Source organism: Mytilus galloprovincialis, chromosome 1 (assembly GCF_965363235.1).
Source record: "Mytilus galloprovincialis chromosome 1, xbMytGall1.hap1.1, whole genome shotgun sequence".
Lineage (NCBI taxonomy): Eukaryota > Metazoa > Mollusca > Bivalvia > Mytilida > Mytilidae > Mytilus > Mytilus galloprovincialis.
In genome coordinates, this window is record NC_134838.1 from 130,659,511 (window position 1) to 130,677,630 (window position 18,120).

Here is an 18,120-nt window from a genome sequence, read left to right on the forward strand (position 1 = left end):
AAACAAAGAAATGCTACCATTAGTGAGGAAAAGTTTTTTCAAATAAAAAAATTATTGAAAATGATATTGGTATTGTATTCTTTCCTATAAGGCTATATTTTACTAGACTGATAAATATATGGACCATAATTTGCTATTGGGCTCCGTTTCCTATAACTAAAGAAAAGTGATAAAATTTGAATTACTGTAAGAAAAGTTGTAACTACATCTAAAGATGCCATTATTTTTATTAACATACAAGTGTATGCTACTCTTCCCTAGAAAAAAAATTGAAATATACGAATTTCAAAGATTCTACAACCGTATTTTTGTGTCGTTTCTCGCGTTACTTTTTGCTTCCGAAGAGCATAACGCTGACTGATTTATAGATAATCGTCACTGGCAAATTCGTAACTTTTGCTTTCAAATAACAAAGAACATCGACCAATAAGAATAGTGAGAAGAAAATGCCGAGAACTATAAGTATTTATGTAGCAGATGTAAGAACAGTGGCGTGATTTTTGTGTCCGATTTCGTAACGCAAATTTTAGATGATGTAATCTGCTTTGTTGTAATAGAATTCTTAAAAACAATATGCAAATATGAACTCTCACGAGATGTTCAAACAGGTAAATCAGAGATGATTTACATTCTTGTTTTGATCTTCGTAATAATTAAGTAAGAAAATGACGTTATCGTTATGCGTTACATTTCACACGAAACAGAAGTCCAGTTATTTTTTAAAATTGTTTTTGTCCTTAAGTTCTAATCATTTCCAGTCATACGTGAAACATTTGACTAACATGTGATCACGCCCTTACAGCCGGACATACGATATACTAGTTCTAAACATTGTTTTTGTTTCCAACGGGATGTTAGCAAACATAATCTGTAGACTTGTTTCGACTTGTTTAAAAAAGGAAAATATAATTTTCAAAGAGATTGCGCCGGGGGTCTATTATTATTCCTATGTGCATAATGTTACATACGATCTTGTGTGAAAATAAATGCCCAATGACTTGACAAAATCGATTTCAAATTTGACCGACGTTTAAACACACTACGTTTCCCAATAACGATGTAAAGGGTCCTTGGAAAATTCAATCGAAATTACGTCTCTTATCATGGTGCCGATGTTCGTTGGATTGATTTTGCTTCAGCAGTAAATATTACTGGATATTTTAGGTGAATGAAGATAATTAAATGAAAAATGCATGTTAATATACCGTTACACTAGGAATGTACAAAGTTGGTAACTTTGTCACAATTTTTAATTATTTTTTTTTATTCATGTTCTGCAAACACTTTTCAAAAACGCAATAAACTTGCCAAAGGAAAAGTAAACTTTTACCAGGCATGACTTGAAAGGAAGTACTTTATTGATTTTAGCCCACTAAAGTAGGTTAAAATGTGGAAACCATGTAGATGGTGTACAGGTCACAAATATCACATGGTGCCTATTTTAAAGATTTTAATTCCAAGTTAAAAGTTTTTTTCTTTACTGGATTTAAAGAATTTTACATTGCCAATGATTTGGAATAAATTTTATATAACTGGAATTTCAAAACCAAATATAAATATATTTTTTTGGCCAAAACATCAAGATACAACGATTATGGTATCCTGTATCAATGAAGAAAATGTGGAAAATTCTGAATAAATTGTACTTATTGTTTTCAAAACAAGCACATATTTAGGAGTTTTATAATACTGTTACATTTAAGATGGATTTTAAGAAAAAGTATACTGTTCAGATTATTTTAAGCAGATTTTGCAATAAAATAAAACTAAAAAAATGCTTTCGGTTTCTTATGGTTTCCTGTCACGTTTAAAAAAAACTTTAATATAACATTGAAAATAGATTTTTAATATTAACATGAAGCAAGTAACACTATACTAGTAATGGTGTTTATTTATGCCTTTTGAATTATATTGTGCAAAATAAAGAAAATAAAGATTGGTTTCCTGTCACATAAACGGTGAATCAAAATGTATTAATTTCTTCTCGAAAAACTCAATTGTTCCATTCATACTATTCTAACACCAACACAACCCACAAAATAAAAGTTAAAATTTTAGAACTTATAAAAAAGGATACAAAAAGAAACCAAAGGCCGAATACCAAATTATGGTCCATATGTTTTACTCAGTCTCATGAAAACGATACCAGAAAAAGGAAGTAGAATTCTGTGCAAATGCAGGGATTTAAAAAAAGTCTGAAAATAAAAAAGTTACCGATTTTGAGTTTATTAGTAAAATTTTCCAAAATTAAAAAAAAAAAAAAAAAATTTTATTGATTTTTCTACCGTAATAGTCCCCATACTAAATTGTTATTCAATAAGGGCATGCTTTTGCTGGGTTGCGCCACAGGGGCTGGTTTAATGGGTCAGATGAGGTTTTACTGTCAATTGCGGTCACTATTCATATAAAATACCAATTTTTATATAGGATAGCAACCGCCAGGTCTGACCCTCTAAACAAGTTTGTGTGGTTGCACATTGTAGAAAGGTGGTACATAATTGTACATATTCCATATAATTATGTCATCTTGCAAGGCTATTTTTTATTTTTAACCAGATTTTCGAAGGAAAAAACAGTTATTTATTTTGGGATGTAAGGCAGGCGGGCATCTGACAAACGTTACAGTGTCTGTTCATTTACATGTAACATGAAAACGCTTTGACAAACATTTTTTGAGTTATATGTTGTTTCTGTGACTAAATGAAGGTCAAGTTTAAGTTTGACAATTTTTAGATTTTCTTCTGGTTCAGTTATAGCTGTTCCCCAAGTAAAACAAGTCACTGTTCCATTAGTGGCATCCGTTGTGTAAGGGGAAAGTCACAAACAATTGTTAATAATCAGGAAAATTTTACTGTATATTTTACTGATAGTAAAAACCTTGATTATTTCTTTCAGAATTCCTATGGTCAAAACAGAGGAATGAAGAGGAAGGCAAATGTTTTGTTGGAAAGACCAAAAGGTAAAAGCTGTACTCCAGACTCTATAAGAATATATTATAGAGGAAGGCAAATGTTTTGTTGGAAAGACCAAAAGGTAAAAGCTGTACTCCAGACTCTATAAGAATATATTATAGAGGAAGGCAAATGTTTTGTTGGAAAGACCAAAAGGTAAAAGCTGTACTCCAGACTCTATAAGAATATATTATAGAGGAAGGCAAATGTTTTGTTGGAAAGACCAAAAGGTAAAAGCTGTACTCCAGACTCTATAAGAATAAATTATAGAGGAAGGCAAATGATTTGTTGGAAAGACCAAAAGGTAAAAGCTGTACTCCAGACTCTATAAGAATATATTATAGAGGAAGGCAAATGTTTTGTTGGAAAGACCAAAAGGTAAAAGCTGTACTCCAGACTCTATGAGAATATGTTTTAGAGGAAGGCAAATGTTTTGTTGGAAAGACCAAAAGGTTAAAACTGTGCTCTAGACTCTATAAGATTATATAATGGAGGAAATTAATTTCTTGATGTATATGATAAAAGACTTCTTAACAGTATAAATTTATATACTTTTAAAATATTTTCAATTACCAGCATGACCAGTAAAAGAAGAGACTCCCAGAAATTTTTTGAAAATATGATGATTTGACAAGTTAGACTTTTGAACTTGAAAATAGTTACTAGACAAAGCAGGGTAAAGAATTTGATTTCTCTGAGATCAGAGGGCCTCAGTGGCTGAGAATTAAGTAGAATTGGTTCATCAAGATCATTAGACCGTCAACACTGAGGTTATGATTTTGAAACCGGTTTATGCATGTCATAAGATTTGGGTTAGATTATCTTAATTTACAAGGAGTCCTATTTTCCTGTTGAGGTCTCGTTCTATGCACTCTTGCTTTCCCTGCCATTTAAAGGAGGTTTCCATGATATAGCCAACACTGCTAAAAGTTGCTTTAAAACACTAGAAAATCAATCAACCTTTGAGGGCCTTGATTGTTCACCTGTTATAGTATCTTGTCTGACCACACAAACATTTTAAGAATGAAAAGATGTGTTTGATCTGTATGTTTATGGTACTGAAGGTTGTCAAATAACAATTGACTCCAGTTTCTCTCTTCTGTGAAATTGTATATTGGCAGTCTAAATAGATATAGGAAGATGTGGTATGAGTGCCAATGTAAATACCAGTAATATATTACATTTATATTTTGCAGAAGTTGGCATTATGCAATATGCACAGAGTAGAGCCAATGAGATAGAAGCTTTAGCTATAGAAATAAAGAAGAATACAGGGGCAAGAAAGGTTTTCCAATCACTTCCCATTCACATGAGGAGACGAGCCATGAGTCATAACATCAAACGCTTACCTAGAAGACTACATAACATAGCAAGGAAAGAGGTTATTTCAGTATTTAAATTATTTATATAGGTTATTAAACTCATGCTTAGCTTTTAAAATAGTAGTGACAAATTCATGGTTGTGTTATGCTACTATGTCAATATTTGATTTCAAACCTCATCATACCAAGTTTCATTAAAATAGATAGATGCTGTTACTTTTCTCAGCATGTACAAAATGTTGTAGGTAGAAGTAAGAGATTGGCCAGCTTGGTGTCATGTACTCTGGTATGGTAACATTTTCCCCATGATTACCTTGTAGCTAGAATGTATACAATTTACATCAGCATGTCAGTCTTGATCAAAGTATATTTTTTTTTTTTTTTTTAATTTTCATTATTATTTAACATTGTTCAATGAAACATACTTGAAATGCTACTATCAAAAGTTTGAAAATGTAACTTTCAAATAATATTTTTATTTATTTTTGTAAAGTCTGAGAAAAAATATAAATGTAATGCATTTTTATAGGCATAATTCCTAACGCCCATGCCGCATTGAATGGGACAGTAAGTGTTATTTGTCAGTCTGTATAGCCAAAAATAAGTTTCCGTTCTCTTACTTCAGTTTGCCTCATCCAAATCTTTTGAAACTTATACAGGATGTAAAAATAAGAAGATGTGGTATAATTGCCAGGGCGACAACTCTCCAAAAGAGACCTAATGACACAGAAATTAACAACTAAAGGTCACTGTTGAGAAAAGCCCATACTGTATAGTCAGCTATAAAAGGTCTTGAAATGACAATGTAAAACCATTCAAACAAGAAAACTAATAGTCTAATTTAAGTACATAAATAATTAGCGAAAAAACAAATAAACAAACAACAACCACTGAATTACAAGCTCATGAGTTGGGACAGACACATACAGAATGTGGCAGCATTAAACCAGTTTGAAGGGGACAACCCTCCCCCTAGACAATGCTTATAACCATAAAACACAGACCAAGTTCTTCCTAAACACAAGGCTAATGGTACAATGCAGATGAGAAATATATTGAATTAAATCATTATGTTAAAATTCAAACTAACATTTAGATTAAATATATTCTAAAATTAATGCATCGGTAAAACACTTATTTTGTTCCATATTTTTTTCAGTATGATAAAATTACATCAAATCCAAAGCGTCCAAGTAGAAGACATAGGCGTCGACCAAAAAATCTACTTGAGGAATATCAGCGACGACAGAGGAAGCATATTTGGTTAGAAACACATATTTGGCATGCAAAACGTTTCAAAATGGAGGACAGATGGGGCTATAGGATCCCATTACATTCAACAGATAAAAGTATAAAGGCATGTTACAGAGCTACACAGAATTATTGTCAGATTCAGGTAAATGTTTACATAAGAATAAAGAGATGAGGTATGATTAACAACGAGGTAAATATCAACCAAAGATCAAAGGTTGAGGATATAAACAACTATAGGTCACCATATTGCACTGAAAATAACCGTTCATGGTTATTTAGAAATTTTATGTAAATATTGATAATTTAAACTACTTAAACATGTCAAAGGGGCATTTTTATACGACCCCAAAAAAATTTTGGGATCGTATAATGGTATGATGTCGTCGTCGTCCGAAGACACATTGGTTTCCGGATAATAACTTTTGTTTAAGTGAATAGATCTTCATGAATTTTTTTCAGAAGGTTCAATACCACAAAAGGAAGGTTGGGATTGATTTTGGGGATGATGGTCCCGACCAATTAGGAATTAGGGGCCCAAAACAAGCATTTTTCTAGTTTCAGGATAATAACTTGTGTAGAAGTATTTCAATTGCTTTGAAATCATACTGTAATGTTTAAAACCACAAGTAGAAGGTTTGGATTCATTTTAGGGGTTATGGGGCCAAAGTTTAGGAATTAAGGGGCAAAAAGGGGTCAAAACAAGTATTTTTCAAGTTTCAAGACAATAACTTATGTGTAATTGTATGGATCTCTCTGAAATTGTACCACAATGTACCATATAACAAAGGGGAGGCTGGGATTAAGTTTTGGATTAATTGCTCAAAATATGTAGGAATTAGGGGCCAAAAAAGGGCCAAAAAGAAGCATGTTTCTAGTTCCCAAACAACAACAAAAATCATGACAATAACTTGTGTTTAAGTGTATGGATCTCTCTGAAATTGTACTACAAGGTTCAATCCTGCAATGGAAAGAATGGGATTGAGTTTAAGGGTTATTGCTTCAAGGGGGTTTCAAAAAGTTGAGGGGGGATTTTTTTGTTTACCATTTTTTGAAGGGCTTCCTTTTTTTCAAAATTTTTCAAATTTCAAATTTTGAAATTTTTAAGAAGAAATCTTCAATTGCACAGTATTGTGCAATATATTTGTTAGATCTTTGACCACATTAATTTTGTGACAAAAACCTATATTATGTCAAAATTTGATCACAATCCAAATTCAGACAGAATCAAGCCCAAATTTGCCTTAACTGTTCAGGGTTCAACCACTGGGGTCGTATAAAGCTGCCCCTGCAGAGCACCTGATTCAATGTTGACATTCTTTTCTTTTTAATGAATGAACCACATTTGGAACGCATGTGCAGCCTGTTTCCACTAAAGGTTGAATTAAAGGTTACATTAATAAAGATTTGAATGAATTGAATTATTCACTTGCTAGTATTGTTACATTATTTTATGATTAGATTTTTCTACATTTTACGTTTCAGGATATGTCCTATTTGTGTTGTATAGAAATCACTGGAGAAGAGAATAATATCTTGGAAGGACTAGGTCATCTCACAGATTTAGCTACAGGTATTAGTTTTAGTGAGAAATCATGTCAAACTTGAAAAAGCCATACACATATACAGGTGTACATGTCATTCAGATGGACAGCAACCCAATAAAACAAAAAACCAGAAGACAACATTAGGTCTTCACCAATATAAAGATGTCTTACATTGTTGGGAATGTTTTAATATTATACCCCTACTCTAGGAGTTTGGACTATATTTAATATTATCCCACTACTCTAGGAGTTGGGGCTATATTTAATATTATCCCCCTACTCTAGGAGTTGGGGCTATATTTAATATTATCCCACTACCCTAGGAGTTGGGGCTATATTTAATAGTATCCCCCTACCCTAGGAGTTGGGGCTATATTTAATATTATCCCCCTACTCTAGGAGTTGGGACTATATTGTCCTTCCAGGTGCTTATCAACTCTTTAAACAGTAACTCAAATTATTTTAATAAGTTCTCTCAAAATTTAAACACATTAGAAACAAGCTTCATTTTGATTTTGTGACAATTAATTTTGTTATTCCAGATTTATGTGACTTTTATTTTAAAAAATTGACTTATTCACACAAGTTGTACAATAACATAACTTTGCTATGATACTTTTTCCTAAAATTTTATCACAGGGCTATAATTGGTGAAAGTAAGCTCCTATTAATTATCTTGATTTTATTTTTTGTTGAAGTTATTGTACTTCATTTACGAAAAAATGATTCTAGTATGCCTTGATTGATTTCCACAAACTTGTACACTGTTATATCTATAAATAGAAGGAAACTCCGTTTCGATTTTGAAAATGTTAGAGGTTGTAGTTCTAGAGCTTCAGGACATTAAAAAAGTCAGATTTAAGTAAATTTTTCACATGTTGTACTTAAGAACCGGCAGAATGCGATATATGAGAGTTTCAGATTTTTTCTATAAATTACCTGGTAGAAGCAATAATTGAATACTGCTCTAAAATTAAGTTTAAATGGGAAAATGTGAGTGGTTGCCATGGTATTTCAGTGTGGTAAAATCTTTCAAAAATCAGCTAAATTTCTACAATTCAGAGCCCGATTATGAAGATAAACAAACTTTTTTCAGAAATTTTCATATATACCATTGCTTTAAGCTTCACTTTAGTTAAGATTGCAGTTCAATCAAATTTGTAGATTTTTTTGAAAAATTTACCAAAAAATGCATATTTTCGACTTTTCTGAAACTATGATTTTTGTGAAATTGTCAATTTTTCTCGTGTGTTTTTCTGAAAAGCACAAATATGTACAGCATAGTTAGCATTATAGTATTTTTTTTATAATTCTTTATTTTGTATATTTTCCATCTCGTACAATAATTATATGCATCTTTTCTATCAAAGAAGAATACAATACATGTTAAATCATTTTGACCTGTCAGTGTCAGTGCTTATGTTAACACCCCCCTCCCCTATACAAAAAAAAAAAACAAAAATACATAACAAAACACAAAAAACAATCAAAAATAAAAAAAACCACAAAACACAAAAAAAAAAAAAAAAATACAACAAAAAAAAATCAAAAAAAATCATTAAGTTATATTCATATACGATTAAATTGATATTAAAAGATTATTACAATGTATTATTATTGATGCAACATAGTTATTCTATTCGTACATGTACTCATATTAAGAAAATTATATATATAGTGACGTAACATTTGTATTTTGTTGTTATTTTCTCTTCCCGACAATATCTGGAAAAAAAACAGTATTTTAACTCCTATTATCATAACATAGTAACACACATTTAATTCTTACATACATATATATAATATCTATAGGATGCATACTAACCACTGTCCAATTGTGATGTACATCCTGTTGTGTTACACATTTATTTTCAGTCAAGTATGAGTTATCTTTCTTGTATCATAAAATTAATTGTTGAAATAGTTCCCATTTTTTTCTATTTTTTCACCTATTGCAGGAGACCTGTAAAAGGTGGAAGATAGTTTTTCAATAGTATATTAATTTTTCAATTTCTTTAGTGCAATCTTAACACAAGGTACCAGTGAGTTCAATCTACAAGAATAAATACTTCATGAGAACAGTGAAAACATTTCCAGATATCTATAATATCTGATCCCAAGAGGATGTTTTGTTTTGATATCAGAAGCTCATAATTGCAATCTGAATGTAATGTATCAACTAGTTGAAGCCAACATTTTTGACAATGTAACATTCCCAAAAAATATGTTCTATTGTCTCTTTTGTTTCATTGCTAACACTGCTTAGGTGTGTTTCTTTAAGTTTACACTTATATAGCAGATCATTTGTGCATAAAATTCTGTGCAGAATTTTGTATTGAAAAATGATTCATTTATTACTCAAAGAACACTTGAAAGGATGCATATAGAAAAGATCCCAGTGACCTATTTCCATATGCAAATTTCTTTCCGTTTATTTTGTGATTTTATGGGGTTTTCATGATAATTAGACAAAAATAATTTTTAAAAATATGTTTTCAAATAGTCTAAATTATCGCAAGTAATGTTGATTTTTTTTCTCACATTTTTTTATGTGGTCCTTCCAACTACTTGGGATCATATGTATGATATATACCATAGAATTGAAGAAAATTTGTATTATTATCGTATGTTTCTTTAAATTGATTAAAAGAGAAAAATTCATTGTTCTCATTCAGTAAATCATTGACAAAAAATATTCCTGCCTCACACCATTTTTCATAAAAAATAGTTTTATTATCAATTTTTAAAAGTGTATTAAACCGAATAGGTTGGCCCATAAAGTCATTTTGGTCGTGGGTAGCATTCCTCAGTTTAGCCCAATTTAGAAGGATGTCCTTCCAAAATCTATTAGAATATATTGAAATTTGTTTAATACTATCCCTATTCATTATCCACATTTTATCTGCACCATATTTTCTATATTTATCATTGAAAAGAATTTTACAAGGAGAAAGATTGAAAGGGTCTAATAATTTATAGATCCATGTCATTTTCAGTGCATAACAGAAGGATTCAATATGAGACATCTTTAGTCCACCAGTATCATATGATCCAATTAGAACATTTCTTTTGATTTTATCTGGTTTACCATTCCATAGAAACTTTAAAAAAAATACTTTCATTTTTTTTTGTATTCTTCAGAAAGACTCTAGTGAATGCCCCTGTAACCTTTGGCAGTTCCCATTGGTTAGGAGTTCCTTGTACACCTCTTATAACAACATTCCACTTACGCCCCCATATTTCTAATTTCAATCGTTCAGTTTGTTCCTTTTCTATCAAACTCTCTAGATTTGGTATGTGTGTATTGTGAATTGCATGTAGTTCAGAGTTCATGAATTCATTGTGATTCTCTATCAGGTCAACCCTTCTTTCCGTCTCAGTTTGTTTTGTCTTCAATATTTCAACTTCATTATTGAGGGGGGATAGGACCTTTATCGGGACTCCGGGATCGGGTGTTTTTAAGCCTGGGATTTTGGGATTGACCCTTTCGGGATCCGGGAATAGTTTTTTTTCGGATTTCCGGACATCAGGATTTACTTTATTTATATTCGGGACCTCAGGAATTCGGTTTTTGAAGTCCAGGATTTCGGGATCAGGACCCCTCCTATCCCCCCTCCTTATTGATGTGCAAATGTAACTTTTCAAAACACTTTGCAATATCCTCAAAGTCTTTACATTTATACGACGGGGGTGTATCACTTGTGTTGCTCATTGTGCTCGTGTGGCGGGAAGGAGTTCAAATAGAATCAATTTTTAAACACTAAATTAAATGAAAGTCACCAATTAAACAACAGTTATTGGTAAACCGATTAATAAGGAAGTGTTCTTACATATCAATTTGAAAATTCTCAGCAGATAGATGTTTTTCTCACAGAAATACCAGGAGCAAAATTTTCGTGTTATTCAAACATGGCAGTCACCAGACGTCGAGCATTGTAATTTGTAGTAACAAAGTTTGAATACTACTTTACCAAAATAAATAAAATATTGCTTGGGACTCTGTTTAATTTTATCACTATAGCAACATATTTTTTCCTTGGAAACGGAGTTATTATTTGTAGAATTCTGCAGTATAGGGACTTCAGTTATCTCAATTGTTTCCGAACCATTAAGAAAATACATAGAAGCATATATACTCCAACTCGAAACTACCATGGTTAAGTATTGTTAACAACAGTTTCCATGGATACAAATATCACCAATCAAAAAACAGTCTTAGCTTTTAAATGTCTTTATTGTTTACCATATGCTGTTGGGTTGCAGACATTTCCACCTTGAAGTCTTCACTTCTAAAAATATGTCTTTTATTGTGTCTTGTGTATTGTTTGGTTGATGACATTCCCCTTTCAAGTCTTCACTTTTAAATGTCTTTTATTGTGTCTTGTGTATTGTTGGGTTGAAGACATTCCCCTTTCAAGTCTTCACTTCTAAATGTCTTTTATTGTGTCTTGTGTATTGTTGGGTTGAAGACATTCCCCTTTCAAGTTTTCACTTTTAAATGTCTTTTATTGTGACTTGTGTATTGTTGGGTTGATGACATTCCCCTTTCAAGTCTTCACTTTTAAATGTCTTTTATTGTGACTTGTGTATTGTTGGGTTGATGACATTCCCCTTTCAAGTTTTCACTTTTAAATGTCTTTTATTGTGACTTGTGTATTGTTGGGTTGATGACATTCCCCTTTCAATTCTTCACTTTTAAATGTCTTTTATTGTGACTTGTGTATTGTTTGGTTGATGACATTCCCCTTTCAAGTCTTCACTTTTAAATGTCTTTTATTGTGTCTTGTGTATTGTTGGGTTGAAGACATTCCCCTTTCAAGTTTTCACTTTTAAATGTCTTTTATTGTGACTTGTGTATTGTTGGGTTGAAGACATTCCCCTTTCAAGTCTTCACTTTTAAATGTCTTTTATTGTGACTTGTGTATTGTTGGGTTGAAGACATTCCCCTTTCAAGTCTTCACTTCTAAATGTCTTTTATTGTGTCTTGTGTATTGTTGGGTTGAAGACATTCCCCTTTCAAGTCTTCACTTCTAAATGTCTTTTATTGTGTCTTGTGTATTGTTTGGTTGATGACATTCCCCTTTCAAGTCTTCACTTTTAAATGTCTTTTATTGTGTCTTGTGTATTGTTGGGTTGATGACATTCCCCTTTCAAGTCTTCACTTCTAAATGTCTTTTATTGTGTCTTGTGTATTGTTGGGTTGAAGACATTCCCCTTTCAAGTCTTCACTTCTAAATGTCTTTTATTGTGTCTTGTGTATTGTTGGGTTGAAGACATTCCCCTTTCAAGTCTTCACTTTTAAATGTCTTTTATTGTGTCTTGTGTATTGTTTGGTTGATGACATTCCCCTTTCAAGTCTTCACTTCTAAATGTCTTTTATTGTTTCTCATGAGTTGTAGGGTTGCAGACATTCACCCTTTTAGGTCCTCAATTCTAAATGTCTTATTGGTTCTTATGTGTTGTTGGGTTGCCGACATTTACCCCTTAAATTCTTCATTTCTTAATGTCTTTTGTTGTTTCTCATGTGTTGATGGGTTGCTTACATTTACCCCACACTGTGATTTTAAAACTCTTTCATATGTCTTTCTTGCTTTGTTGTTATTTGGCTGTTGATGTTTCATGACAGTACTTTACTGGATATTTTTTGTTGTAACACTTCATGTTGAAATGCAAGGATAATTTATAGAATGACACCCTCTTGTGCAGACCAATCAAAAATTGATAATTCAAAGGCCAATGAATAGAATTTACATTTATAATATCAAAGACATAATGCTCAAGTTCTGTGTTTTGTACTCAGAATATTTCATAGACTGTCAAAATAAAGAAAACATCATGCTTCCCTGTTGTTGTTTTTCTAATAACTTATATGTTTAACAGTTATGACGTCATAGTTAAGTATTTTCGATTAAAATTTATAAAAGACAATAATTATAGAACATTCAGTATAATAAATTAAATAACAAATAGCTGAGAGGGTGATAGAGAAAATTGGTACCCCTTGATAAAACATGGTCAACCTTGGCTTGGCCTTGATTAACAATGTTTCTTGGGGTAACAATCTGCTCTATCACCCTCTTGGCCTTGGGGTAACAATATGCCCTATCACCCTCTCGGCCTTGGGGTAACAATATGCTCTATCACCCTCTTGGCTATGTGTTATTCATATGGTGTTGACAACTTGATAGATTGCTGATGCTAAACTAACATCTCCTTTTGTTTAAAGTTCATCTTCTTATAGAAATTCAAATAACAAAATTAACTTAGTATTTATTGAAAAGTATCAAACACATATACATACATACATTTTATAAATGGCAATAGGTGAAAACTACATAATATGTACAAAAGCCTGAAAAAATCACTTTAGAAAAATCGAACAGGAGATATTAAATGTCTACTACTGTGACTTGACTGTAAGTATAGAAATTCTTAAAAAAAAATTCATAATATCAATGAAGTGGAATTAAAGTCTAATTGGATTATATTAAGTAAGCTTTATTTCATCACCGTGCACTTTCATTACCTGACTGTGTACAGCAGTTTGTTAAAATTTCTGACCAGATGAACAGTTTGGTTTGATAAAAACAAATTGAAATTTTGTCAGAATTTTGAATTTACTGCAATAGGTGGAGAGCAACACTTACAGTCAAGTCACAGTAATATTTGTATCTAACTAGCGGAAGAAAACAAAATTGAATAAAATATCAAAATTGTTTGTATGGATTGATTTATGGAAAATGTGAAAACTAATTAAGAGTATTTACAAATAGTAAACAGTGAAAAAAAATTACCACTGACTCAAGTCCTTAAGATTTTTTTTCTAGGGAATTAAGAGTTGTCGTATGTAGATTAGGCAACATAGAAATTATCAGGAATTTATTATCAGGAATTTTAAAGGACAAGGTACGATAAGCTATTACATCTGGCCCCCCATTTTCGTTGAAATTAGAATGCAAAATATCCAAGAAACATGGCTATTTCTAAAGAGAATAATGTCTCATCTAACAAAAAATCAATATAACTTTTCTTTTTCCGAGTGAAAAAAATATTAAATACCTCTCTCTTTCTCATGAAAAACGTAAATTTTATGAAAATCCGAAGTTTTTCCGTCCGTTTGAGCAATTTTAAACTATGAGCGGACGCGAGTACCACGAAGATATTTCAATGTGTTGTTTGTTGTAAGGAAACAATTCACTGTTTTAAATATATTCGTGGTACTCGCGTCCGCTCATGTTCAAAATTCAATAATTCTACACTGAAAATTCCTAGTTTTTACGGAAACGTCGATAATATGTGAACCAAGGACCGGAACGAACTTGCATTTCCGAATCTGCTCGAGTATCTTATTTTAACTCAGGCGATCTTGATTGAGTTACAAAACTTCGATGCTGGGAAGGAAAAAAAAGCTTTTTCGTTCTTTATCATGTTTACGGGTTTTTTTTTAAAGTTGGGCAAAGAAAAGGGACATGTGATTTTGCATCATTTTCTAAAAATGTCAGTGGCAGTGTTGTCAAAGAACAACCAGCAAACTGTACATTCAACAACACTAAATGAATAAAGACCCTACCAAATTATAACCCTTTTTATCCGTGTACATAGTACGTAAATGGCAACTGGAAATTTAAATCGATTTCACCTGGAAACAAAATTAGAACCAAGATTATCTCCCCTGTCAATGGATAATACAGGAAATTATTTGAATTATTTGTTTAAAAATAATTTTAAAGAAACAAAAATCTTAACTCATTAAATTTATTATAAATATTTTAAATATATAACATGTATTAAAAAGAAATACTGCAAGGTTTAGATATAATTTTGAAACTTTAATTAAGTGTATGCAAATATTGTAAACCTTTAAAAAAATACAAAGTCAAATATGATACTATATAATAATCTCAACAAAATTCGACTTTCAAAATCCGAAGATACATTACAGATGCATGCTTAATTTTTTAAAACGAAAATCCATGCGTCTACTCTCGTATATAAGCTCATCAGCTGTTACTTGCTAAAAGCTGACATTATAAAATGATAAAAGTTTCAGTTAAAAAAATATAATACTATCTTTTCTGTGACTATTTTATTTTATTTCTGTTTTACATTTTCTTTTTTGGAATCTTTTCTCTAATATAAAATAAAAGGAGAAGCTGCTATGTGTGCGACTTGTTAATCGATAAAAGGATAACAACTAATTTTTGTAAAAGAAATAAATTCACTTTTTGACACATCCCCTATCCAGTCCATTCCAATTTTAGACAATGTATATTAAACTTGTATTTTGTGTATCTTTTCAAGGGATGTAGAAAAATACATTTCCTTACTCAAGAGAAGCACCTTTAAGATAACGAGGAACAAAAAGATTCAGTGTCTTTTTGTTTTTGGAAAGTACAAGTACTCGGCCACGTCCAATTATTTGTAATATTTGTATTTTTATTGATCTTAGCCTTTTTTTATAGTTCGTTCTTATGTTTTACTGTTACACCACTGTCCAAGGTTAGGGTGAGGTTTCAGATCCCGCTAACATGTTAAACCTGCCGCATTCTCTATGTATGTGCCTGTCCCAAGTCAGGAGCATGGAGCCAGTTTCACAAAAAAAAACTTACGATTAAGATTGATTGGGAGTCATGAACAATTCAGTATACTTACGATCATTCTTAGTCGTAAGTTTTTTTTTGTGAAACCGACTCCTATAATTTAGTGGTTATCGTTTGCTTATGTGTTACATATTTGTTTTTGGTTAATTTTTGTCTGCATAGATTAGGCCGTTGGTTATCTCGTTTGAATCATTCGACATTGTTATTTCGGGGCCTTTTATAACTGACAATGCAGTATGGGCTTTGCTCATGTTGAAAGCCGTACGGTTGTTAATTTCTGTGTCATTTTGGTCTTTTGAGTAAAGAGGTGTCCCATTGTCAACCATACCACATCTTCTTATTTATAATAAATGCATTGAACAAAATGACTAAAACCACTAGACTCCTATCATTTTCCGGATTGCCCAAAGATATATATGTTATTATTATAACTTTTTCATGATATATTCATCTTTTGTCTTAGATTGAAAATAAAACTGTAAAAGAACCCAAAGTCATCGTCCCTATCCTCTTGGCCCCAGTGGAAAAATATCAATATGTAGATCAATTTAACAATCACAGTGTACAGTATGCACCAATTTACTCAATGTTCTAAATAATAATATGAATGGTACTACTTTTTACTGCATAAAATTTATTTTACAACTAAAAGGTTGAAAAAATTGGACGTTTATGTAAATTTTGAAAGTCAGCAGCCAAGTTTACACATCAATAATTCCTACTCTTATAATTCTCAACTATTTTTTTATGCTCCACGTATGTAGTAAAGAGCATGCAGACGTCCTCTCCGTACCGGAGCGAGCATTACGTTGTTCCCTTCTCCGTCTATACATACATACATACATAGGTCCGTCCGTCTGTACGTTTCAAAATTGGTTTCCGATCTCTAATTTTAGTTTGCTTCAACCAAATGTTAAGAAACTTATACACAATGCTTATCACCACAAAACACAGGTCAAGTTTGATTTTGCTGGCGTCACTTGATACTAGAGTTTACTGAGTTATGCTCTTTAACAAAAGGAAAAAATGCTGAATTTTTCGTTTCCGTTTTCCAACTTTAGTTTGTCTCTACCAAATGATATAAAACTTATACACACTGTTCATTACCACAAAACACAGGTAGAGTTTGAATGTTGATGGCGCCACTTTTCCAGTTCAAGAGTTATGCCCCTGTACTAAAAGCAAACTTGCTGAATTGTTCGTTTCCATTCTCTAACTTTAGTTTGCTTCAACCAAATGTTATGAAACTTATAAACAATGCTTATTACCACAAAACACAGACCCAGTATGAATTTTTGTGATTTCTTTTTCCTATTCTAGGGTTATGCTCCTTTACAAATGAAAAAAAAATGCTGATTTTTTTCTTCCGATCTCTATCTTGAGTTTGTCTCAATTCAATGTTATGAAATGCATATATAATGATTATTGCCACATTATTTAAGTTCAATATTATTAGCGTCACTTTTAAAATTCTTGAGATATGTCTCTGTATAACTTTATATGTTAGCGGGGGAATCAACTGAGTCATGGACACATTCTCCATTTATTTAAGTTAAATTATTTAATCTTTGGGCGAAGAAAAAAATACGGAAATTAATTGAAACCATATAGTCATAAATAACATTGTCTATTCATCAGATCATGCACAATTGATTTTGTTTTGAAAATAACAATAGAGGGATGGGGGGGGGGGGGGGGGTGGGGGTGGGGGTGGGGGGGGGGTACATGTCATAAGGTTGTTGTTAGCAGCAAAGAATCCTAGATTATTATACAGTATGCAAAACTAAAAAAATATGTATCTGCTGTCTCTCTTTTATATGAAAATACATACTTAGATTTGCATAAGAATTATTTTATCTGATTTGCGATGGTTGCTAAGCAAGATATTATATCATGGATACGTTCCTGTGTAACCATGGAAACACTGAATTAAGAATTATATTAGAATTGCACATCTGCACTAAAGGTACTCATAAATATCATTTAGCTCTACGTTTCAAGCTTAACAGTTACCCTCAGTGACACTAAACATCTTTTTAAATGTTCTTCAACTGTTTACTTAAAACTAACTATGCGTTGCTAAGGAAAACTGGTTGATTTGACGGATTATACAGATACAAAATCAAATTGTTTTTTCATGCAAACATTGTTACTAAATATATCAATATAGGAGTCGACTTAATATGAGTTGTATAAAAACATTTGAATTTTTCATTTTTTTTGTATAGATAGCATTGGATAACGAAAGTACTTTTGTGTGGTCACTAGGCAACATTGTGGTTGCTAGGTTACTATTAAGAACTTTTTAAAATGATAGACCCAACAATAGTAAATATTCAAGTGTTTGGTAACACATCACCATTCATTTTAATAGATTCCGAAGTCTTTTCCTTTGGCAATTGCAATAAAGATTGATATTATAGTTCGTTTTATAAAACCCGTTGCTAGG

At 31.7% G+C, this 18,120-nt stretch overlaps 2 protein-coding genes across 6 annotated transcripts in view; one reads left to right on the top strand and one right to left on the bottom strand.

Moving 5' to 3' along the window:
* LOC143059924 (acyl-protein thioesterase 2-like) overlaps nt 1-18,120 on the bottom strand; it is a 147,947-nt gene that overhangs the window by 33,134 nt on the left and 96,693 nt on the right. The window lies entirely within an intron of this gene.
* The window catches only part of LOC143059853 (ribonucleases P/MRP protein subunit POP1-like), an 88,159-nt gene that overhangs the window by 1,819 nt on the left and 68,220 nt on the right, over nt 1-18,120 (top strand). For 3 of the 4 annotated variants that reach the window (XM_076233437.1, XM_076233427.1, XM_076233430.1), the window contains exons 2-5: nt 2,896-2,959; nt 4,148-4,332; nt 5,433-5,669; nt 7,010-7,097. In XM_076233437.1, the coding sequence (XP_076089552.1) occupies nt 2,896-2,959; nt 4,148-4,332; nt 5,433-5,669; nt 7,010-7,097 (574 nt within the window). Of the gene's footprint in view, nt 1-2,895; nt 2,960-3,250; nt 3,404-4,147; nt 4,333-5,432; nt 5,670-7,009; nt 7,098-18,120 lie in introns of those variants that run through there. The other variant, XM_076233444.1, reaches the window with a different exon arrangement.